The 20095-nt window shown below is 51.1% G+C and overlaps 10 protein-coding genes across 10 annotated transcripts; 4 read left to right on the top strand and 6 right to left on the bottom strand.

The window, feature by feature from the left end:
• Positions 1–37: 37 nt before the first annotated feature.
• EDD37DRAFT_672983 (mitochondrial homoisocitrate dehydrogenase) lies at positions 38–1753 on the top strand (the record flags this gene model as incomplete). The annotated part of the gene is made up of 4 exons (XM_062819467.1): positions 38–110; positions 157–197; positions 274–443; positions 536–1753. The coding sequence occupies 4 exons, from the start codon at positions 38–40 to the stop codon at positions 1455–1457; spliced, it is 1206 nt and encodes a 401-aa protein (XP_062667221.1). The 3' UTR covers positions 1458–1753.
• Positions 1503–4215, bottom strand: EDD37DRAFT_112149 (uncharacterized protein). Its single transcript, XM_062809225.1, has one exon. It carries the CDS (start codon positions 4076–4078, stop codon positions 1856–1858), a length of 2223 nt encoding a protein of 740 aa, XP_062667220.1. The 5' UTR covers positions 4079–4215; the 3' UTR covers positions 1503–1855.
• A 785-nt stretch (positions 4216–5000) lies between these two features.
• On the top strand, positions 5001–5999 carry EDD37DRAFT_611851 (uncharacterized protein; the record flags this gene model as incomplete). The annotated part of the gene is made up of 1 exon (XM_062815316.1): positions 5001–5999. The coding sequence occupies one exon, from the start codon at positions 5001–5003 to the stop codon at positions 5997–5999; it is 999 nt and encodes a 332-aa protein (XP_062667219.1).
• A 138-nt stretch (positions 6000–6137) lies between these two features.
• EDD37DRAFT_112033 (uncharacterized protein) lies at positions 6138–8512 on the bottom strand. Its single transcript, XM_062809221.1, has one exon. The coding sequence runs from the start codon at positions 8356–8358 to the stop codon at positions 6277–6279; it is 2082 nt and encodes a 693-aa protein (XP_062667218.1). The 5' UTR covers positions 8359–8512; the 3' UTR covers positions 6138–6276.
• A 593-nt stretch (positions 8513–9105) lies between these two features.
• On the bottom strand, positions 9106–10301 carry EDD37DRAFT_112025 (glutathione S-transferase). The gene is made up of 3 exons (XM_062809220.1): positions 10037–10301; positions 9732–9976; positions 9106–9674 (listed from the first exon to the last, which is right to left on the bottom strand). The coding sequence occupies exons 1-3, from the start codon at positions 10080–10082 to the stop codon at positions 9285–9287; spliced, it is 681 nt and encodes a 226-aa protein (XP_062667217.1). The 5' UTR covers positions 10083–10301; the 3' UTR covers positions 9106–9284.
• Positions 10302–10565: 264 nt separating this feature from the next.
• Positions 10566–12462, top strand: EDD37DRAFT_112044 (phenylacetyl-CoA ligase). Its single transcript, XM_062809224.1, has 4 exons — positions 10566–10745; positions 10794–11402; positions 11454–11767; positions 11818–12462. Exons 1-4 carry the CDS (start codon positions 10646–10648, stop codon positions 12430–12432), a joined length of 1638 nt encoding a protein of 545 aa, XP_062667216.1. The 5' UTR covers positions 10566–10645; the 3' UTR covers positions 12433–12462.
• Positions 12463–12491: 29 nt separating this feature from the next.
• Positions 12492–13280, bottom strand: EDD37DRAFT_652695 (short-chain dehydrogenase/reductase SDR; the record flags this gene model as incomplete). The annotated part of the gene is made up of 1 exon (XM_062818475.1): positions 12492–13280. One exon carries the CDS (start codon positions 13278–13280, stop codon positions 12492–12494), a length of 789 nt encoding a protein of 262 aa, XP_062667215.1.
• Positions 13281–13654: 374 nt separating this feature from the next.
• EDD37DRAFT_112038 (uncharacterized protein) lies at positions 13655–15327 on the bottom strand. Its single transcript, XM_062809223.1, has 2 exons — positions 14220–15327; positions 13655–14167 (listed from the first exon to the last, which is right to left on the bottom strand). The coding sequence occupies exons 1-2, from the start codon at positions 15075–15077 to the stop codon at positions 14030–14032; spliced, it is 996 nt and encodes a 331-aa protein (XP_062667214.1). The 5' UTR covers positions 15078–15327; the 3' UTR covers positions 13655–14029.
• Positions 15328–15880: 553 nt separating this feature from the next.
• EDD37DRAFT_112036 (uncharacterized protein) lies at positions 15881–18050 on the bottom strand. The gene is made up of 2 exons (XM_062809222.1): positions 17918–18050; positions 15881–17870 (listed from the first exon to the last, which is right to left on the bottom strand). Exons 1-2 carry the CDS (start codon positions 17968–17970, stop codon positions 16007–16009), a joined length of 1917 nt encoding a protein of 638 aa, XP_062667213.1. The 5' UTR covers positions 17971–18050; the 3' UTR covers positions 15881–16006.
• A 41-nt stretch (positions 18051–18091) lies between these two features.
• EDD37DRAFT_111967 (uncharacterized protein) lies at positions 18092–19646 on the top strand. The gene has a single exon (XM_062809217.1). The coding sequence runs from the start codon at positions 18308–18310 to the stop codon at positions 19358–19360; it is 1053 nt and encodes a 350-aa protein (XP_062667212.1). The 5' UTR covers positions 18092–18307; the 3' UTR covers positions 19361–19646.
• Positions 19647–20095: the final 449 nt, after the last annotated feature.

Genomic DNA, 20095 nt, shown 5'->3' with positions numbered 1-20095 from the left:
TGAACCACAGCCTTGCAACCAAATATTTTTCTCCAACATGCAATTCGCACGCGCCGCTGTTCCTAACCCGACAGTGACAACGATCATGGCTAGTCGAACATTGCGAATAGGTAAGAACAGTATCCTCGCATGGTTGGCCTGACTGACGCTTTTCAGGCCTCATCCCGGGCGACGGCATCGGCCGTGAAGTCATACCTGTACGCAGCGCATCCTCCCCTCCTATATTTTGCCAAACCGTCCACCTGAGCTGCGCGCAATCCTGACAATTTGAAGGCCGGTAAACGAATCCTCGAGTCCCTACCTGCATCGCTGGGCCTCAAATTCTCCTTTGTGGACCTCGATGCTGGCTATGAGTGCTTTCAAAAGACCGGCACTGCGCTGCCAGACAAGACTGTAGAGACGCTGCAGAAAGAGTGTGATGGAGCTTTATTCGGAGCTGTAAGGTATGTCAAACACACACCAATCTTGTTACTGAGGGAATGCCTTCGCTCCGGAGATGACACTCGCGACCAGACTGGAGAATGCAATGTCTCAGATATCCAGACTTCGCAGTCGAGCCATACCGAGAGCACTTTACGAGACTGCAAGCTGACCCTTCTCTCTACAGCTCGCCAACCACCAAAGTCGCAGGGTACACCTCCCCAATCGTCGCTTTGCGCAAGAAACTGTCCCTCTACGCGAACGTCCGCCCCTGCAAGACGACGGCATCCCCCGCCTTCAAATCCCCCACACCGCACCCGATCGACCTGGTCATCGTCCGCGAAAACACCGAAGACCTGTACGTCAAGGAAGAGAAGACCTACCCTGACCCGTCGGGTGAAGGCCAAATCGCCGAAGCCATCAAGCGCATCTCATCCAAAGCGAGCTGGCGCATCGCCAACATCGCAGGTGAAATTGCTCTACGTAGGCAAAAGATGCGCGAGTCCTCAAATTCGAAGAAAGGAATGGTCACCATCACACACAAATCCAATGTGCTCTCGCAGACGGACGGCTTGTTTCGATCCACTGCCAGAGAAGCCCTGGCGCAACCGCAGTTCAAGTCGATCGCTATTGAAGAGCAGATCGTGGATAGCATGGTATACAAGCTGTTCCTGCAGCCGCAGTACTACGATGTGATCGTCGCGCCGAATTTGTACGGCGACTTGCTGAGTGATGGTGCTGCCGCTCTGGTCGGCAGTCTGGGTTTGGTCCCATCCGCAAACGTCGGCGAGGGTATCGTCATCGGCGAGCCGTGTCATGGGTCCGCGCCGGATATTGAGGGCAAGGGTATTGCGAACCCGATTGCCACGATCCGCAGTGTCGGCGTCATGCTTGAGTTCTTGGACCTGCCTGAGGCGGCGAATGTCGTTTACGAGGCTGTCGATAAGAATCTGGGCGAGGGCAAGTTCGTCAGTCCTGATCTGGGTGGAAAGGCGTCGACGGAGGAGGTTCTCAATGATATTCTGAAAAATTTGTAGGCCAACCCTTCGAATGCTTCATAACAGTAGAATCGAGGAAAAGTTGAGGAGTCAGCATTTTCTCGAGATACCCTGCAAAGGAGTATCTATTCAAAAGTCATGTGTACCTATGATGTGGTTGTTTGCTAGAGATCATTTTGCTAGAGATCATTTTGCTAGCTATTCTGTTCCAATGCAATTTTGGTCTTTTTGACACCTACAATATTGTCCAGCCCATACCATACTGTAGATGAGGCTAAAGCATCCAAACGCCATTCCCATGCCAGTCCGTGTCCAGTGCCGCTCACAAATGAAACAAGTGTATGCCAACGCCGTGCTATGCATTGCTATGCGAATGCCAATGCAGACAAGAGAAAAGATGACCCGTCCGGGCTGTACACGGTACCCACTTCACAAATTCAGACCATCACATCAGCCTCATACTCAATATCCGCTTCAGAACTCAAATCGGGTGTCATGATATCGTTCGACATATCCTCTTCATCAGCTTCACTTAGCGAACCCATACCGATACCACTGTCGTACGATCGCCGATCACGCTTCATGATCCCAAGGCCCTGACCAGAAGCCCGACTGTGTTTCTTCCTGCCTCTCGACAGCTCGACACTGCCCTGGACATGGTCATCAGGATAATCGATGTCGGAGAAGCGCACGATACTCGAAGGCGTCATGGGCACGATAGGATCAGAGACGAGGTCGTCACTTTCCAGCTCCCAGTTGGCGTGTCGCACTTTCGCACCACGGATGTAACTCTTTCGCTCCTCGCCGGCCTTGGTCGCGCTGCGAATGAGTTCGTTGTACATTCGGTCCACAGAGCGTGTACCGTACTCGACTTCAGCACGGTAGCGTTCTTCCAATTTGGCATTGAGAGTTTTGAGCTTCTCGACTTCGGCATTTGCAGAGGTCAATGCGCTTGAGAGATTGGCTATTCTCGAGTTGAGCCCACCGACTTCTTCTTCGTGAGCACGCTCTGTTGACGCAAGTTGTTCGTGGTGTCCGTGAGTCGAGTGGCTAAGTTGCTGCTCCAACCTGGCCAATTGGCCCTTGACATCTTCTGCCTGTTGTCGTACTGTCGATAGTGCGGACTCGAGTTCATTGATCTTTCTCAGTCGGTCAACGGCAGAGTCTTCAGCTGCTCGTCGACCATGCGTCTCAGCGGCGACCTTTGCGTCCATATCAAAGATCTGTTGGGTAAATTCGGCTTCTGTGGCAGTTCGCACATCTTGAAGTCTGGATGCTTGTTCTGCTTCGATCAAGCCCACTAATTGTTCAAGACGCTTGACCTCCTCACGGTATTTCTCGATGGCTGTGATCAAGATTCGATTGTTTGACTCATTCTCCTTGGCTTCCCGTTCCCAAGCTTGCGCTCGCATCCGAATTTCAAGCATATCTTCAGCATTTTTATCGATGGTCTCTTCAAGCTCCTTCACGCGGTTGTTTGCCTTCTCGGCTGCGACGATTGCATGGTCGAAGTTGCCCTTGAGACATCGCTGTTGGTCTCTCATTGATTTCAGTTCACCTTCGCGATCACGAACTGACTGGCCAATCAATTTGATCTTCGCCAGCATTTCTGGCATGAGCTTGGCATTGTCGAACGAAGTCACTGTCTCCCCCGGAACAAGTCTCTCAAGTTCAATGCGCATCTCTCGGAAGTGGTTCTTGATGGCTGCAACAGATTCTTGAGCATTGTTACTGTTGCTAGGAAACCCCAAGCTCTGTATTTCGAGGTCCAGTGCTTTGAGCGCAACTTCAGCTTCTTCAGCACGGTTGGTAGCATCATTCAAGTGCTTCGAAACATTCCGGTGCGAGTGTTGAGGCTGTGATGGGATGTCCTTGTGTGTGGCGCTTGGACGGGCTGGAGAATCTTCGAAATGGACAACAGCATTTGATGAGCCTTGACTGGAGCGGAACAAGGCTTGCTTGGCTTGACGTGCGGATTCGAGTTGCAAATCCACAGCATGAACATCATCCTCAGTCGATTGATCCTCGTTTCCGGCATTTTCATCCTCATAAATGAGAAAACCACAATCGTCGTTGAAATTCCCCAATGAGCTATCACCATCCACTCCAATATCCTCGAAGGCGCCATCGTTCGAGCTGAAACTCTGCTGTAGCTGTTCAATTTCGGCCTGTACCTCATCGACTCGCCCTTGACTTGAGGAAACATCGTGGAGTGGATCATTCCGAGCCAAAGCTTGTGCCAAGTTCTCCTGCAGGTGTTGAAGTTCTTGGTTCTTGACTTCAAGCTCCTTCCGTAGTACCGCGTTGGTCTTCTGGTCGGCATAATACTGATTCATTTCCTCACTCAAGCCATGGCGCTTAATTTGTCGAACTGTGCGCGGCGTGAGGCACTCTCGAAAGGGAGTAAATTGCACCTCATCGTGGTCTTCGTGTCTTATTATTGCCGGTGTTGACGCTCGACGGTGCTTGGGAGTTTTCAAAGAGGCTTTTCCAACAAAAGGAGTAAGGCCAGTACTGTCACTTAGCAAAGCAGTATCGGAGAACCGCAGTTTCTTGTTCGGTCGCTTAGTAGCAGGCGTTGCTGACTGAATATGGGTAGGCTCTTGTGCTGGCTTGAGGGGCGAGATCGCCGAGCTCTTTCGCTTTGACCGGAGCTCCATGTTGGTACTCTTGTGGGGGTTTGGTAAGTTGAAGGAGTTTAGGAGATTCAACAAGAATTTAGAAGTCTTAAAGAACAACAATAAACAACAAAAGGCAGTTAAGCAAAGCAGTTGTGGTGAACATTCATTTCATGTGGTCGTCAAAAAGGTCGTATATGGATAAGTAAACAAAATAGACTTCCCTAAGCAGTTTAGTGGCTCAACCGCCTAAATAACGCGCCCAATGTGAACCGCGTAACTTAGAGTGCCTGGCTCGCGGGGCTGTTTCGCCTTGAGCTTTAACAACAGAAATCATTGGATCTCACTGCCTGCGGTTCAACTGGCTTCTGACTCTGTCAGCATTGCAACGAATAGATCGCCTTTGTGTTGATTGTGTCTGCCTTTGCCATTGAGGACGGTGCAACAGCTACTGCCGGCTTCTCGGAGCCGCACCTACTCCATCTCTGAAGTGCCTCTCGCCAGGTACCCTACAGAGGTGCCTTTCCAGTTGGAGCGACCGGTCATAATAGGAAATGAGGATTACTTGCCTGCAGTGACCGCGTTGAGCAGGTCTTTGCTCATTCCTTACCCACCTTGTTGGCCGGGCTCACTTGGCTGAAGAAAATAGTGTTCTGTCTCCGCCTGTGGTACATCATGTCCGTAACATCCAAGGTAGAAGCAAATTCCCATCCTTCATATTGTAGGATGGCATGCGATCCCATCATACCGCACCCCTGAATCTGAGGTGGCCAGTATGCGATCATGTGGCGACGATGATGGTGGTGATGAAACATTGGTTTTGACGTCATCCTGATTGTCAAGGAATTTACTTGCACATCTTACATTTTTGGAGGCACAAGACCAGAGACGAAAACCTCAGGTAAATAAGTAGTCTGTTGTTCTTCCCTTGCCTATCCCTCTCTCTCTACTTTACGAAACAATCATGACAGACACACCAACCTCTAATGGCGCCGAACCACTCCATCACACCCAATATCGCCTACGCGTCACTGCAGGACCAGCATATGACCCCTCAACCCACAAGATCGTCCCCGTCAATTCTCCAGAAACCCTCACCTTCGAGAACGACCATATAATCCTATCTCTTGCTGTACGAATACGCCATTTCACAGGCTACCCCGCCGACTCCCCGGTAACATCTTCCTACTTCGAACATGCCCTGCACAAAAGCGACCAGTATTCAATAAGCTTCTCCTTCGTCCCCAAAGTGGACATACCAGGAAGCGATCTCGTGTTCGGAAACGACTTCGACCGGCCGTTGAGAGACAGACTTCCACCAGGTGTCAACCAGGCGTTGAAGATCGTCAAATGGTGGATCGATCCCGGTCTAGACGGCGACGTGTACGCAGATAAACCGTACTTGTACGGTCCTGCCTTGAGCAGCTGGAACTTCATGCGAATAGGAGACCAAGTTGTCAAGAAAGATGAGGTGAAGGACAAAAACGCCTGGAAAGTCCCGAATGCGACGTCCTTCCACGAGACGGTGGTCGAAGAAGGAGCCGATGGGTCGGGCGAAGAAGTAAGGAAAGATGGTGGTATACCTGCAGATGCTGCTGCGCGCAAGAAGTATTTCCTGACAGAGAGTCACCGCGACGCTTTTGTCTTCGAAGCTGGACGACTCTACCAAGCCGACTTTGGCAACCCGTACCTCGACTTCAACGATTTCTCTATGAAACTGCCCGGGTTCAGCCTGAACGTGCTGAGGTACATTGATGCAAAAACGCATGAGCTTAGGTATACCTTGAAGAACAAGGCGACAGATGAGGTCTATGCAGTTGTGCTATTTACTCTTCTCTTTGGCGAGGAATTGGAAGAGCTCGAAAGGAAAGAGGGAAAGGCCAATGTGGACGGGGACGAGAACAACGATGATTCCAAAGCTCCCAACCAAGAGCCACCCAATGACGACGACGATGTTGATTGAGCGGGCATATTTTTCAATAGACGCTACACATATGCGATGACTAGACGAAGCGCAGGCGCAATGGACTACGTGTGATATGGGCATTGGACGCGTCCATAACTTTTCAATCGAGCTTTAAGTTGGCTCTCTGTCTGAACTATCATTTCTTGATTACAGCCGTTTGCTCGCTTGGATAAAGATCACAAGTCTCTTTCAACACCATCTCTTGATGGTTGATATCCTGTTTTCATCGTTGAAACCTCTGTTCACCATGCTCGACAATTTTCTGACTCGTCCTTCAGATGACAATGTCCGGCACTTCTTCGCGTGCACGAGCTTCCTGAGCATTTCTCTCCTCCAGTTCGGTATCCTCCTCGTTCATGCCCCAAATGTGTCTACTTCTGGGATGGTCTCGAGGCAGCCATTGTCTTGGAACTCCACCATTTTCCTTCAGACGAAAAGTCATATCTCCGAGCGCCCACTTGCGCATGATCATGCATGTAGCCAGGGTGGTTATGAGAAGAGCGCAGGCCAATTCGGGCAAGAAGCTCCATCCAAACGCATTCTCAAGGACTGCAATGCTCTGGTAGAACAGGTCAGGTGGGGTGTCGTCACGGAAAAATGTGTACCCTAGCATCAAGACTCGAGCATTTTCTGCCGTGGGTGAATAGTCACCAAGACCCTGGAAAGTCTGTAGCAGGGACAGCATTTTCTGGGTACCGAGTTGCATGAAAATCGAACCCGTGGTGGTCAGGGTCACCGCCGGGCCTAGCCACATGGCAAGGAGAATGAAAGACCGATTATGAAGAGGTTGCTCCTGAGTGTCGATTGGTCGGTAGATGTCCATGATCTTATGAGCGACGGGCAGAAGAATTGCAGACCACCATCCTATGCAGGCAAGGGCAAATTGTCTCGCGATCGTCGGTAGACCTGCGGTGGTCGGCTGCAAGGTTGGCATATCGATGAAGAGTATTGTTGTACCGATGAGGAGGAATCCCGAAGTAACGAAAGTCCACACACTATAACTTGGCCATGCTCGATATCTCGTGATTAATCCGCCGCCAATGAACAACTGGACAATGGGGATCGGGACGATGAATGGGCCAGTCAGGTAGAAGAAGAGATAGCATGCCGTGTCAAGTGCCAAGGGGTATCCGCGTGTGAGAAGTTGGTACAGGGCCGTGTATTGAAGCGCAGCGTGGAAAATGCCCGACGTCAGGAAGACCACAAGGAACAGCATTGCCGTCTTGAAGGTTCGAAAGTAATATGTCGGGACCAGACGGGTGTTTGGCGCAGTGTAGAACCGGAAGAACTGTTGCAAGACCAGCAAGATGATGAGACCTCCACCAATGCCCACGAGACCGTACAGGTAGCTGTTGGACCATGGAACAAGTGTCCCTGCCAAGTTGAAAGAGACAAAGAGCAGGACGATGCCGAGGAAGCTGAAGATGGAGCCCACGAAATCGAATCTTGCAAATCGATCATTCCACGTCAACGCATTGCCGTATGTCCATGGAGCCGTGGTTACAATATCCAATTTTCTTGGGAGCACAAATGCCAGGATGAGGGTGGTGATGCAGATGAGCATGAACATGGTGTAGAATGCCCATGCCCAGCCTCGATCTCTGTATGCGAAAAGAGCCCCAACCATTGGACCGATGACGAGGCCCAAGATTGAGCTGGCAGTAATGTAGAAGTCTCTGCGAACCTTGTCTTCGAAAGTACTGTCGCGCTCGAGAAAGACCACTGCTCCGAAGTGTTGTCCACCAATTCCTACGCCGACGAGGAGACGAATACCGAACAGGACTGCGACGTTGGGTGCAACACCAGCAGAGACGGTGCCTGCAAGGAGGATGCCAATGAAGAACATGTAGACGGCTTTGAATGGAAGAATGGCGTAAAGTTGGCCTGCCGCAAGGATAGTGGCAGCGGCGCCTATGGCGGGAGCCGCCAGGAGCCATTCGACCCCCAGGACGTCAAAGTCATACATGATGGTGGGAATCATAACACACATCATGCTGTCCACGCACATACTGAAGAGATTTAGGCATGAGACTACCAAGGCGATTCCCGCCCAAGTCTTGCTGCGGTCTCGGGTTTCGGAAGCCGTTTCGTTGAGGTTGAAGTCGTTCAGGGTGGTTGTGTCAAAAAGCGTTCTGGTCAGCTGGGAAGTCGCCGAGACGATGGTTGCTTGGTAACGAGGGCTTTGGTCCCCAAAGACGACATTTTCGGTGTCACCTTCACCTTGCTGTGGTGGATGTTGGTTGTGTGGCAGATCTTCAACCGTCAAGGTCTGCTCCACGACGATGCCGTTTGGAGTCGGAGTCGGAGCTCGAGTTGGGGTCGGGGTTGTCGCCGGGGTCAGCTTTGAGGAAGGCATGGTGTTTCGAAAGGTTGACTGTTGGCTGTGTGATGGTTGTATGATGGAGGATGAATTTGTCGAGAGTGATGACAAGATGAGATCCTGCAGCCGACAGAATTTTCATTTCGACGCACCCTTTCACCTTTTGGCGTCCAGATCTGGCGGGCGGAGAGGTTGATGATGTCGTCGATGATGTCGTCGCTATTTCAAACGACGACAAGGTCATGTCGTTTGAACTCAGATCGACAAATCAGGTTGCGCCGTTCACAAGCATGGCAACGCTCCATAGCGAGCAACTCGGACACTGTTTTGGACTGATAATATCATTTATATACAAAGAGAAGACGGTGTTGAAGAAGGAGGAGAAGAAGAAGAAGAAGGAGGAGGTGGAAGAGGAGGAGGGTGAGTGAGGAAGAGATCGAGAGAGGTGAACTGTAACGATATTTCGGATGTCGAGCAAGACCAAAACACCACCTTGTGGTGCACTCTTCTCGCCTCTCTTCCCTTATACCGCACTTCTTTCTCCAGTCGTCCTCCCGCTGCACCGTTCTTTGTTCTTGTCTTGGTCTTGAAAAGGCCGTCAGCATGTTATGTTCAGTGGTGAAGCCCTTTGCTTACCTGGCAGCCTTCCACACGACGAGCATAATCCAGGCCGGGACAGTCCATCCTACACCGTTACTCCTTCTGATCAATGTTCACCTCCCAAACCTTTCTCGTCCTGTCCAGCTCAATTTCAGTGCCTTCCTGGTACTGAAACAATGATTCTACGCTGCTATGTTGAAGGCTGAAACATGGCTGCTTTCTGCTTGCGCAGACACACACGGTCAATAACCCCATGAGAGGTCGATCAAAGCAAGATAAAGACGCTCCTTCCCAGTACAACAAAGCGGCATGCTCCTGTCGATTGCGGCCTTCCCAGACCACTCTTCAGGCAGCTGACATTTTCACAATTTCGCCTTCACGTCCTCTGGCGGTATTATCTTGACCGGAGTGAATGGAACCTGGAGATGATAAAAGACTTGGTCCCATCGATCATTTCCAAACCAGTCCCGTCTCTTTCCCTCCGAATTGACAGCTGTGATCCACGGAGCCCCAAAGGCACCCGTACCCATGGTCACATCGACAACTTTCTTCTTGTTTTCCGGGGTTACAGCATTTTTCATGATCTCCTTGATCTCATCCTCTGGAAAAATACCATCCAACGCTTTGACAACACCTTCGGGCTTGGAGATATCGATACCTTTACTCCAGTATGCCGTACTGAATGCTGGGAAAGTTGCCTCAAACTTCTCCGCAGGATAATGATCTTTTATCCATGTCGCAACACGCACAGGCTATCATACAATTGTTAGAGCTTCCGGAGTCGTTCTGCTCATGAAAAGGCAACTCACAAAGAGTGAAAAAATGGGCCAGATTTCCGGTCGCACAACCTTCAATCCTAGCAATTCTCCCGTCAGCTCCGAGTCTTGAGCTGCAAAGGCTTCTCGGAACTTCGGGGTCGGTTCAAATTTGTTGCCAGCACCTTCGCGAGCGCCGCCGAGGAAAAACGGGATTATCTCGACTGATACACCATATTTGTTGAGAAAGGGTCGATGTTTGATGATATTGGTGAAGCCGAACCAGGAATAAGGTGAGACTGGATGTCGTGTGAGTCCGATTGACCATTCATGCAATCAGCATTGCGCGGGATACATACCACAATCGACATAGATCTTGAGGTTTCCCCCTTCAGGATGGCCCATGTTCGCGACCTGGGGAACAAATCTTCTAACTGGAGGGAGGGAGAGGCCCCTGAATGATATCTTCCGAACTGTGGCAATTGATTGGTTGGTATTTACCGAGGTCTGTGATGATCAACAAGGGGCTGTTCAGCCTTTCCATATACACTGTTTTAATGGGCATGATCTGACTGCGAAAGATAAAGGTTTGATGATATTCATTGTGAATATATCTCCAGATTCCAGGTAAGCCGAAAAGTCGCCGTTGCTGGCGGGCTCTGCCGAAGAAGAAACCAAAACGTGGGTGCCGAGGGTTTGATATCACTAGTAATCATCTTACAGGTATCATTGCAACCTCGCTCATGCACACTCCACTACCATCGCGCTCACAGGGATATCTTCGACTTTGCCCTGTTCGGAGATCTGACACTGGGCGTAAGATGTCGACCAATATGGCAACTCTGCATTACCTTTTCCATTCAAGATATGGTCATAGATATGTTCCCTGGTCGCCTCCAGAGGGGGTTTCACAATGAACCTCTCAGGCTGCTCCCAAAGCTCGGACTCGGTACGGCCACCACAACAACATGCCTTTTGAGTCGGAACATGCTCCAATATCCATACCAAACGTAGACATATGGACATTCCTCTTCGAGCGTACTGACCGGGTCTTTCCAGACAATCATGGTGAGGCTGCTTAGGCATTGTCTTAGGCCGAAGCTAATAGTTCGACAGTCGTCTTGGTTGATGTTTCAGCCCGGAAGCAGCACACATTCCAGGATGTCCGTCAAACCGCCGAACGGTTTGGTCGAGGTCTGCGACACCATTGGAATTGGCAGAAAGGCGATGTCATGGCTATCTTTAGCCCAAACAATGTCGACATTGCACCGGTGACGTTCGGTTCTCAGTGGGCGGGTGGTGTCGTTTGTCCGTTCAACAACCAGTACACTGCAGCAGAGCTAGCCTCGCAACTGAGCTCTTCCCGCTCGAAAGCAATGGCGACTCATGTGGCATGTCTTGAAGTGGCAAAGGAAGCTGCGCTCCTCGTTGGACTGTCTATGGATCGCATCATCCTTGTCGGCGACCATGATCCCAAAGGACTAGTCAAGCATTACTCGAGCTTGCTCAATGACTCCACGGCCGTAACCAAAGCCACAATCAACCCGGAAGATGACGTCGCATTTTTGGTGTACTCCTCTGGAACCACAGGACTACCAAAAGGAGTCATGTTGACGCACAAAAACATTGTTGCCAACGTTTTGCAAGTTACTGCCATGGACCTTGGAGAAGTCGACTGGAGAGAGGATCGCTATGTTGGCTTCCTGCCAATGTATCATATCTATGGTAGGTGTAACGATTCTTTGGACACTGTTCATAAGTGCTGAGTCTTCCCAGGTCTGGCCGTGTCAGTTCTCGCTCCGGTATATCGAGGCCTGCCCATGTATATCATGCAAAAGTTCGAACTGGAGAGACTGTGCCAAGTCATACAAGACAGCAAGATCACAATGGTCTATATTGTCCCCCCAGTGGTTTTATTGCTTGCCAAACATCCAGCTGTTGCCAAATACGACTTGAGCTCCGTTCGAATGTTGCATTCTTCAGCTGCGCCTTTGACCAAAGACCTGGTGGACATGGTTTATAAACGGTTGAATGTACCCATCAAGCAAGGCTATGGACTGTCAGAAGCGGCGCCTGGTGTGGCATCTCAGGTAGGTAAGTCCCATTCGCTTAGTCGCATACTATCACTGACACCGGTCAGAGCTGGAGTCAATGGCAAACTAGCATAGGATCCGTGGGGAAGCTATGTCCTTCAATGTCTCTCAAGTTCGTGGGCAATGGTAAGGAAGTTCCTGTGGGCGAAACTGGTGAGCTCTGGATAAAAGGACCAAACATCTTCAAAGGCTACTATGATAACCCAAACGCAACGGCGGAGTCGTTGGATACTGAAGGGTGGTACCGAACTGGAGACATTGGGTACATCGACAACGATAAGAACATCTACACCACCGATCGTGTCAAAGAGTTGATCAAGTACAACGGCTTTCAAGTGGCACCCGCCCAACTTGAAGGCCTTCTGCTTGCAAATCCAGCAGTCAACGACGTGGCAGTGGTGGGAGTATTTAACGAGGAGCGAGCAACGGAACTCCCGAGAGCTTACATCGTGCCTGCACAAGGCTACAAGGCTGATATGAGATTGGAGAAGGAGATCAACGGGTGGTTGAATCAGAGAGTCGCGCCGTACAAACGTCTTCGTGGCGGGATCAGGTTCATTGATGTAATTCCGAAAAGCGCGGCTGGAAAGGTGTTGAGGAGAGTGTTGGCCGAACAAGCGAAGAACGAAAAGCCTCAAATGGCAGGAAGGTTGAAGCTATAGATATCGAACCACATCTTCGAAGGCATATAGGCTGACTCTCATAGCCATATTGAATCGTTCTACAACTTTGAAAACATGCTAACTTTCTGCGCCCTCACATCCAATTCCTGAGTCCACGTACTGCGTGGCTGAGTATGCAAAAACCAGTAGATCTGCGCCAGATCAGCCGGTTGTGAAAGATGTGACTCGACGTCCTCCAACTTCTCGGGCTCGCCATGTCTCTGCCACTGCCGTCTTGACCACCCACCAATCAACTTGCCATCAACTGGCGTGTCGACGATGATATGTGCTGAATGGATACCCTTCTCCTGGTACTCGCGCGTGACGATCTGCGAAAGTGAACGCAGCCCGAATTTGCCGGGCGAAAAGCTGGACAGGCCAGGACTGCCGCGCACACCACCTGTCGCGCCAGTGAAGAGAATCGTGCCCTTTCCGGCTGCTAGCATGTCCGGCAACACGCACTTTGTCGCCCAGAAGGCGCCGAAGAGGTTGATCTTGGTGAAGTTTTCGAACTCTTCGGAGCTGGTGTCGAGTATGGACCGGCCGTTCACTCTGCGTGCGCCCGCATTGTACACGAGCACGTTAATGGGGCCGAGCTCGGCTTTGATGCTGGCGAAGCTGGACTTGACGGAGTCTTCGACACGTAGGTCCGTGATGTAGTATTGGGCCGTACCTTTGCCGTGGTCGTTCTCGATTTCGGCGGCCATGGTCTGGAGTTTATCTTCGGTTCGCGCGAGGAGGGCGACGACGAAGCCTTCGGCCACGAAGCGGCGAGCTACGGCTTCGCCTATACCTGGGCCGGCGCCGACAACCGCGATGACTGGTTTCTTTTGGGCGTTGTGTGACATTTTGGTGTTCAACACTTAATTGGCGACGGCAGCAGTGTGTTGGTCGGCAATGTATTTATCGAGGTTGAGCCTCTCTGAAGCACCGACTTCCGCTGCCTTGGTTGATCACCTTGAGTACGGCTCAAAATGTTCTGTGTTGCGGGCGTAACGCAACCACAGGCGCGAGTTCGTTGCTGCTCCGCGAAGCTTGAACGTGCTACGTATGTGTCAAGGGTTTCTCGGGTGGGCATGGTGCCATTGTCTTTGTGTAATCATTGCTCACGCCATGCCGAGGAGGGAGCATTGATGAATGAGTAATCTTCCTGTCGTCTGAAGTTCCTCGGCGAAACGGTGTTTAGTCGTTTGGCTGGGGTTGACCAAAACTGCGGGGGAACCTGCTAGGCTCGGCCAACTAGTTAAGGGAGGAATAAGGGAGATGTGATGCTTGATTAATCCCCGGGGCCCCAACTAAGTCCCTGGAATGTAAAAGTCACAGCAACTCGCATAGACCAGGGATTCAGGGGTTGCCCATTGATGTTCATATGCAGCTGATCTCAATCTTTGGGCACAAGTCGGCGTTACATTCTATCATTGCGATAAAGGAGGATACGCACGTAAGAGTGTCTCATCTCACCGAAATCCCATGTCATCGCCCGCATCCCTAACCTAGACAGGTATGTCCCTGACTGCAGCCCGTCCAGCACCTATGCATGCAGCCTGATAATGCGCCTTGTCCTTTGTGCCCGAATGTCCCAGCATCCCGGCCATCATCATAACTTACTCTTCGCTGCAACCGAATGTCTCAGGTTCGCCAACACCTCATTTGCCTCTCGTTCGATGCGCTTGAGAAGTTCCGCGACCGTCGGAATATCGTGAATCAAGCCCATGACTTGTCCCGCATACCACACCTACATCCAGGTTAGCACTTGACGACAATGAAAGCCCAAGGAAGCAACTCACTCCTCGTTGAATATCGCCATGTTCAAGAACCTCCTTACCCCAGACGCCGCTGACAACAGGCGCAATCTCCGAGAACTCCCCCGTCTTGCTGCTTGATTCGATTTCGATAGCCTTGGCCGTCATATTGTTCGAGAACATCCGGCTCGTGTTCTTCCAGCGTCTCAGTATAAGCGTCGTCTGATGCTCATCACCGTCGACAATGGCCTGCTTGACGTTGATGTGTATGGGTGCTTCGACCGTCGCCATGAACCGCGTCCCCATGTTAATTCCTGCCGCGCCTAGACTGAGCGCTGCCATCAAGCCGTTCCCGTCTGCAAACCCGCCTGATGCAATGAATGGAGTGCTGCCGAGTTCTTGTCGTGCACGGCTGTTCAGGATCAACGATGCAATTTCCGACTCTCCGACGTGACCGGCACATTCGAAGCCATCGATGGACAAGATGTCCACTCCTAGTCTAATGGCTGCTTTTGCGTGTCTCACTGTCGTTGCTTTGTGGATGATGGTGATGCCCGCATTCTTGAGTTGCTTGATGATAGGTCCGGGACTATTTCCTGCGGTCTCGACGATCTTGACATCCTCATCAATAATGGCTTGTGCGAACGCCGGATAGTCTGGAGGATTGAGCGAAGGAAGGAGCGTTAGATTGACACCAAAGGGATGTTTTGTCAGGCTCCTGGTCTTTCTGATCTCTTTCTTCAGTGTCTCTGGATCGGGTTGCGTCAACGCGTTGATGATGCCCAGCCCACCAGCGTTACTGACCGCTGCTGCGAGTTCAGCGTAGGCAACCCATTGAAGGCCACCCTGGACAACTGGTATTCCAATGCCCAATTTCCGAGTGACAGGAGTATCGAAGACCATTGTTGCAGTCGGTGTTTCTGCAAACAGCGGGCAACAAAGAGACAGCCACTCTTCCTAACCACCAAGGACGATCTTCCAGTAATCACCTTAAAGGCTTTCGGTCGGACAGGATACTGGCGCAGATCAGATCATCAATATCCGAGGTAATCGATGTGAGACGGCCATTCATTGTTGGGTGGTGGAAGCCGCCAACGGCCGTAGCTCTGATATCTCCACCCTAGTGTCTGGTGGTCAGCCTGGGCCAGTCATATTATTGCGAGATACCCGATGATTTTGCATTCGCATCTGGGCTCTGTCCCGGAAGAGATTCTTCCTTCGATATAGTTTTGTGAGGTGGCTGCTCTGATGTGCTCTTGGAGCTAATCAGATACGGCAAGCAAAGTGCTGACCTTGATTACTGATACGAATCGATAACGAAGACAACCCAGGCCCGAACACTTGCAAATGAGGACAAGCAGGGTCGTCATCTATCGAGATGGTCAGGCCATAGACTGGAAGACATGGCGTTAGTGGCATCCCTTTCTCCCCACTTTGGGTCCGAATTTGACAAGGCTGCGCCGAATAGGAGTCTCAATATAAACGCCATAGGAATGGGGTCAGGACCACATATCAAACGCAGAACGTTGATGAGTGGAATGGTGTCGCCAGAATTTCTTCGTTCGAAGACGATGCTCTGATTGAGGACCGTGAAATCGTGGACTCATTAACCCCGATGGGTTGGTGCTTTGTCAAGGTAGAAACCAAATCTTTTCAGAAGGTTATGAAAATCATGCCCTCATTAATTGTCGTCAAAGTCGTAAACACCGTAATCCTTCTCCCAGCGTTACAGAGGCATTCCAACAGTACCCAGGTGACAAGCCTAGTTTCAAACTAGTCATCCAAGCCGTATTGTGACAAAAAATAGCTTCCAAGTGGGATCGGCAAAGCCATCAAGGACCCCTTCTTTCCAAAAATGAAGCCGTGGTCTCCAACTGTGCGTTGAACGACTTGATTCTGGCCAACATTCCGCCCTGTTCAGATGCACTACTGACATCTTGTGCAACAGTTCGAAGCAGGAATTCTGTCCCTTCGTCTTCGATCCCATCGGCACGGTCCATCTCAAGCTCAGCCCGCCTTGCAGCCTCGCTAAGTTGCCACTTCTGCCTGACTTCTTCCTCATATATCCAGTGCCGTCGTCGGACAGCATCGCATTTCAGGGCGATGCGCTCACGCTCTTTGCGTATCTCCATCCACTCGGCTTGTAGAGAGGCCTTTCCTCTCTTGCTCTTCCTAGCTCGTGCTTCCAGATTTATTCGATTCTCAACAGCTTCAGACAGCTCAAATAGCTCGTCATCGAGGTCTTGTCGAAACGCTTCAAGAGCACTGCGCTTGTTTTCCAAGGCTGCACGCTTTGAGGATGGGTTTGTTTCAGATAGGCTCTCCATCATATTTCCGATCATTTCGCGACAGATCTGGGCTAGGACATCTACCGCATTGGGTTGCAGGCGGTCATTGGTGGGAGGTGCTGCAACGTCCTGCTCACCATCGGACTCTTGCGCCTCTTCCTCGTCTTCCATGATAGTCGGTAAACCCGAAAGGTTCGTCAATCGGTGGGTAAGAATAGGAAATGTCGGCTTGCCTTTCTTGTCCTTGGATGGTCGTCTTTCGTTAGTCGATGCGATTCGGCGTCTGGGCCCGTCGGAAGTCTTTCTTTGGACAGCAGGGGTCTCTGGATCCGGTGAACTCTCCTGGATGTAGGTCTCATCACCTTCCTCATCCTCCTCTCTTTCAGAGCGTTCGCGACGGGCAGCTGGAGTTTCCTCCTCTTCAACACCACCGAGCACTGATGGTGCCCCTGTCCGGACAGGCGTTGATTGCGGCCGTCCTGGGAAGGGACGCTGCTCGGAACCCCGGGTGTATTCTCGATTTTTACGTGTTACAAGGCCATTTTCGCCTGATGCGCGCGTCTTCCTCCGAGTTGAGGGCCCGGACGTTAGCTTCTTCCGGCGTTTCTTGCGCGTGGCACCAGCCTGTTCGAAGTCTTGCTCGACCTCGTCTTCCGCCGTGAGTTGCGGTGTCTCACGTGTATCTGTTTGACCTCGGTCCATTGACTCTTCAGGATCACCGTCATCTTGCTCGACATCTTCAACATCCGCATTGGCCTGCTCCGCGATTCCAGTATTGGCATGCTCTTGTCCAGTAACATCGACGTCGGGGGTATCATTTGCAAAGTCCACACGATCGAATAAGAGTTCTTCTGCTTCTGGACCAGCAGGAAGCTCGGAACTTTCTAATCTGCCTGCTGGAGAAGTATAGCCCTTGGCAGACAAGAAGTCTTGGGGCGTATGCTTCTCCGTGTCCGACCTGGTCTCTGGAACGAACAGTGGCGAGTAACCTTGTTCTCTTAGTGCGGATGAACTTTCTGAATGCTCCGGCAGGCCTAGATTTGGTGCGTCTTCGTCTTCAGCTATCGTAAAGATCTTGCTACCACTTTTTCGGCGCGAGGATGAGCGCGTAGAACGAGAGTCTATTGTATGACCATTTACATTTTGCTGGGGTGTCTCGGTCGCTTGCGATAATCGCCTTCTCTTGCTAGGCGGTTCCCCAACGTCGAGCGGGCTTTCCAACTGTACGGTTTCATATTGTTTGGCAAGAGACCTGATTGAGGAGGGTTCGCGGCTTCGGCGAATAGGCGTCTTTGATGGCCGACGAGAATTGGATCTTCGCGATTGAGGTGTTCTTGTGGTTGAACGCAACGAACGTGCTGAACTCGGAAAGCTGATGCCAAAATCAACGTTTTCGATCTTTCGAGACCTAGACGAAGTTAGTCGCTGCTGGTGTTCTGCTCACGCTGTTCTTACGCAGCTCCTCTCTGGCGCATCAGCGCCTGTTCTTGTCTTGTTGAAGCAGCCATAGATACAAATCAAACGCATATCTACATGATGGCTCTCGCCCGGAGTTCACACGCCTTCATGTCGTCTGAGTGAACGTTTCGCGTCAACGGATATTGGGCACGCGTCAAGTAGCGTGTTGAAACCCGGGGACGCGCCCGGCCGCCGCAACGGGGATGCGTTTCCGATGTTAATAGGCCTTGGCGTGCAGCTGCGTAATTCCTATCTGGTGAATCTGAAGATACATTCGACGTGAAGCTTTGAAATCGCGACCATGGTCTTTCGACTCCCAGCACCATGACTGTGTCTGTACCGAACTGTCGTCGTTAGTCGAAATTGCGCTGAAGAAGGCCTAATGAAATGGGTTGGTTGTGGGGCGGGAACAAGACTCAAAATGATCCGGCAAAGGCTCTGGACAGCGATTTGAAGCAGTTTCTGGACGAACAGCAGCCGAGACCATACGTGCCAGCAGAGGTCCCTAAAGCCCCCGAAGCGCCGACTTCCAAGCCGGTCGAGCAACCTGTACCAGCTACCGAAAAGCCTGCCGAAGCCAGACCTCTGCCGAGAGAATCGCTTTTTCAAGATGGACGGTACAAGGACATCTGGAAGACTTATGTTCCGCAGAATGACATCGCAGTAGCCACGAGCACGCCTGTTGAGAGAGTGCTGGCGGCCAGGAAGGATAGAAGACAGACTATTCACAAAGCTGCATTGGAAAATTGCGCCTTTGAGGAAGAATTACAGCAGGAATGCTTCAAGTCAGACGATTTGACTAAAAGACTAAAGGGACGGATGACAATGTGTCATGAAGAGACCAAGGCTTTCAACCGCTGTTACACACTGCAGGCCAAATTTTTGCAAGCGTTGGGATATATGACGAGCTCGACAACAACTGACGAAGACGAAGAGAAGATCCAGATGCACGCGGACAAGCTGTACCACCGGATGATGGATTATGAGGCTGAAGTGGACGAAGCGAGAAGGAGCAACCGACCGATTCCGCCTCTTTCGTCTCTCTTCAACCCCAGAAGAGCGGCTCCAACAATCGAGCAGATGGCCCTTCCTAAAAATATGGAAGAGAAACTGAAGAAGCCCTTGAACGATTATCCTCCTCACGAACGTGAACTGGTTGCAAGAGCAGCTTTGCAAGAAGCCAAATTGACAGATCTCTATGCTGAGGATCTGTTCACTTATACCGTTACCATGAACGAAGATCGAAAGGCTCGACAAGCATGGTTAACCAGAACATTTGGTGAGGCGATTGGGAAGTTCCTGATTCCAGACCCTCCAAAGGATCCTTCGATCAAGTCTTATAGTATCGACCAGCTGGAGAGGGATATATGGCAGGAAGACAAGCCTACCAGGGCACAAAGTGGACAACCCGCGGAGTCGTCGGCGCGAAAAGGAAAATGAGCGCTCGATATTGGCCATCACGGGCGGGCTATATGATTCCCTTCGCATCCAAGAAGGCCGCCGAGTCAGCATATGCCGCGAGAACGTCCTGGGACCTCAAAGCAGGCATGCAGGACATCCAATGAGACGAGAGCGACATGCATGCGACCTGTGCATTGCGCAGCCGCTTGGTCTTGCTCGTGCCCTCTGCAGAAGCCGTATCTTCTGCGATCTATGGGCGACCATCATCATGAGTCATCTAAATGATGGTCTGGAGTTACCCTTTAGCGCTCGTGTCCGGATATGGGAAATCGAACATCACAGGGCCCGGAAAACGCCTTCGAGCACCATCGTCAAGCAAAGCGCTGACAATGTTGGACCAAGTCCAAAGAATCATGGAGGCATCTTAGTGCGCAACTGATTACTGCGGACGTACACATGAATCAGCGTGCATAAAAATCCTGGAGAAGAAAATGCCAGATCCACGGCCCGTTGGAGGAGACATGCAGTCGATGTCGCATCACAAAAAGCCACGCCGAATCATTCTTGTCGATGTAGGAACGCTGGTTCGTAGCAAGACCTTCCATGTTACATGCGCAAACAGCCTCTTGCTCCCACATTGTATGACAGAGTGAACCTCGCCTTCTTATATAGGTGTAGCTTGATGCCAGCATACTTGAATCTTGCATTCTTGATACTATCCTCGGGTGGGGACCTCCGAGGGTTGTTTGACAGCCCGGGAAAAGCAGTGCATCT

Source organism: Exophiala viscosa, assembly GCF_022695815.1.
Source record: "Exophiala viscosa unplaced genomic scaffold EDD37scaffold_10, whole genome shotgun sequence".
Classification (NCBI taxonomy): Eukaryota; Fungi; Ascomycota; class Eurotiomycetes; order Chaetothyriales; family Herpotrichiellaceae; genus Exophiala; species Exophiala viscosa.
The sequence above is the reverse complement of the archived record's forward strand: the minus strand, read 5'-3'. Positions and strand labels throughout refer to the sequence as shown.

Coding starts and splice junctions, on each gene's coding strand:
- EDD37DRAFT_112044 (XM_062809224.1), top strand. CDS start 10,646: ATGCCTTTTGAGTCGGAACATGCTCCAATATCCATACCAAACGTAGAC. Junction 10,746..10,793: donor GGTCTTTCCAGACAATCATG/GTGAGGCTGCTT, acceptor ATAGTTCGACAG/TCGTCTTGGTTGATGTTTCA. Junction 11,768..11,817: donor CGCCTGGTGTGGCATCTCAG/GTAGGTAAGTCC, acceptor GACACCGGTCAG/AGCTGGAGTCAATGGCAAAC.
- EDD37DRAFT_112038 (XM_062809223.1), bottom strand. CDS start 15,077: ATGGTCTTCGATACTCCTGTCACTCGGAAATTGGGCATTGGAATACCA. Junction 14,168..14,219: donor ATGGCGATATTCAACGAGGA/GTGAGTTGCTTC, acceptor ACCTGGATGTAG/GTGTGGTATGCGGGACAAGT.
- EDD37DRAFT_112149 (XM_062809225.1), bottom strand. CDS start 4,078: ATGGAGCTCCGGTCAAAGCGAAAGAGCTCGGCGATCTCGCCCCTCAAG.
- EDD37DRAFT_112025 (XM_062809220.1), bottom strand. CDS start 10,082: ATGGGCCATCCTGAAGGGGGAAACCTCAAGATCTATGTCGATTGTG. Junction 9,977..10,036: donor CAAGATCTATGTCGATTGTG/GTATGTATCCCG, acceptor CACGACATCCAG/TCTCACCTTATTCCTGGTTC. Junction 9,675..9,731: donor GGCCCATTTTTTCACTCTTT/GTGAGTTGCCTT, acceptor ATTGTATGATAG/CCTGTGCGTGTTGCGACATG.
- EDD37DRAFT_111967 (XM_062809217.1), top strand. CDS start 18,308: ATGGGTTGGTTGTGGGGCGGGAACAAGACTCAAAATGATCCGGCAAAG.
- EDD37DRAFT_112033 (XM_062809221.1), bottom strand. CDS start 8,358: ATGCCTTCCTCAAAGCTGACCCCGGCGACAACCCCGACCCCAACTCGA.
- EDD37DRAFT_112036 (XM_062809222.1), bottom strand. CDS start 17,970: ATGGCTGCTTCAACAAGACAAGAACAGGCGCTGATGCGCCAGAGAGGA. Junction 17,871..17,917: donor ATGCGCCAGAGAGGAGCTGC/GTAAGAACAGCG, acceptor AACTTCGTCTAG/GTCTCGAAAGATCGAAAACG.